Here is a 1,759-nt window from a genome sequence, read left to right on the forward strand (position 1 = left end):
GAGACCAGAGGATGGGTTTACTAAACTTGAGGGAATGCTGCAACAATTGATTGGGTCCACGGGAAAAATGCAACAGAGGGTAGACTCGCATGAATCAGCAATAAAGGGTATTGAGATTCAATTAGGACAGATTTCTATGGCCCTAAACAATCGTCCCCAAGGGGCGTTACCTTCAGATACACAAGTCAATCCAAAAGAACAGGGCCCAAAATAGCTTATGGCAGTAAGTCTACGAAATGGTAGAGACTTAGATCTGGAGCAAGAGATGGCTCGCGAAAGCCGGCCTATTGAAACACTTGTGCCTGTACCCATCGAGATAGATGACTCAACTGCGTTAACAAAGGTGATGGTGCAACATGCGCCAGCCGAAACAATCAAGGAAAAAGAAGTCGCGAAGGAAACTAAGTCAGAGCAAGAGAAGGCAGCAGAAACAGTGCCAGAGCAGCTTCAAAATCAAAGCACATTAAAGAAGCGGCTTCCAGCACCCTTCCCCCAAAGATTGGCCAAATATCAAAAAGATGAGCAATATAAGAAATTCTTGGAGATGTTGAAGCAAATTCAGGTAAACATTCCATTGATTGATGCCTTAAAGGAAATGCCTGGTTATGCAAAAATGATGAAGGACTTGATGTCTCAGAAGTTCGACTTTCAAGACTTGGCCATGGTTACACTGACTCAGACATGTAGTGCTGTTGTGACAAGACCAATAGCTGAGAAGTTATCTGATCCAGGGAGTTTCACAATCCCATGCACAATAGGCAACTATGCGTTTGCTAAGGCACTTTGTGATTTGGGGGCAAGCATAAACTTGATGCCCTTGACTATCTGCAAAAGGTTAGGTATTGGAAGAGCTAGACCCACGTCTATGTTGTTACAGCTGGCTGACTGGACAGTGAAGATGCCCTCTGGTATCATTGATGATGTATTAGTACAGGTGGGGAAGTTTGTTTTCCCAGCAGATTTTGTCATTTTAGACTGCCGGGTTGACGAGGAGATCCCCATAATTTTGGGAAGGCCATTCTTGGCCACTGGGAGAGCCCTAATTGATTGTGAAACTGGAGAGCTAAAGATGAGATTGAACGATGAAGAGATAACGTTTAATGTGCAAAAATATATGTGGCGACCTAGTGAGTTTGCTAACTGCTCTATGATAGAAGCTGTGGATGTGATCTTGGAGGAGGAAGATGAGACTCTGAATGCAAAAGACCCTCTAGCAGCATGTCTTATGAACTTAGAAGAAATGAATGGTGAAAACTTGACAGAGTGGGTTTTGGCCCTTGAAGGGCGAGGGTACTGGAAAAGAGAGCTCGAATTCGAGCCCTTACACTTGGAAGAAAGAAAAATACCTCCAGCTAAGCCGTTAATTGAAGAGCCACCACAGTTGGAACTAAAACCGTTACCTTTTCACCTCAGGTATGCTTTCTTGGGACCTAAATCCACTTTACCTATTATTATCTCATCCAGTTTGTTAGATGTGCAAGAAGAATAACTTTTGCAGGTGTTAATGGAATGCAAGACTGCAATTGGCTGGACCATTGCAGATATTAAGGGGATCAGCCCGACATTTTGTATGCATAAGATTCTATTGGAAGATGGGCACAAACCTTCCAGAGAACATCAAAGAAGGCTGAACCCCAACATGAAAGAAGTGGTGAAGAAAGAAGTGATCAAGTGGTTAGATGCGGGAATCATCTTCCCAATCTCTGACAGTAATTGGGTTAGCCCAGTTCAGTGTGTTCCAAAGAAGGGTGGAATGACT

The 1,759-nt window shown here is 43.5% G+C and overlaps 1 protein-coding gene across 1 annotated transcript; it reads left to right on the forward strand.

Annotated features, from left to right (window-relative positions):
- The first annotated feature begins 217 nt into the window (after positions 1-217).
- On the forward strand, positions 218-1,489 carry LOC138907788 (uncharacterized). The gene is made up of 2 exons (XM_070198400.1): positions 218-562; positions 638-1,489. The coding sequence occupies exons 1-2, from the start codon at positions 218-220 to the stop codon at positions 1,487-1,489; spliced, it is 1,197 nt and encodes a 398-aa protein (XP_070054501.1).
- Positions 1,490-1,759: the final 270 nt, after the last annotated feature.

The sequence above is a fragment of the Nicotiana tomentosiformis genome, chromosome 3 (assembly GCF_000390325.3).
Source record: "Nicotiana tomentosiformis chromosome 3, ASM39032v3, whole genome shotgun sequence".
In the NCBI taxonomy this organism is placed as follows: Eukaryota; Viridiplantae; Streptophyta; class Magnoliopsida; order Solanales; family Solanaceae; genus Nicotiana; species Nicotiana tomentosiformis.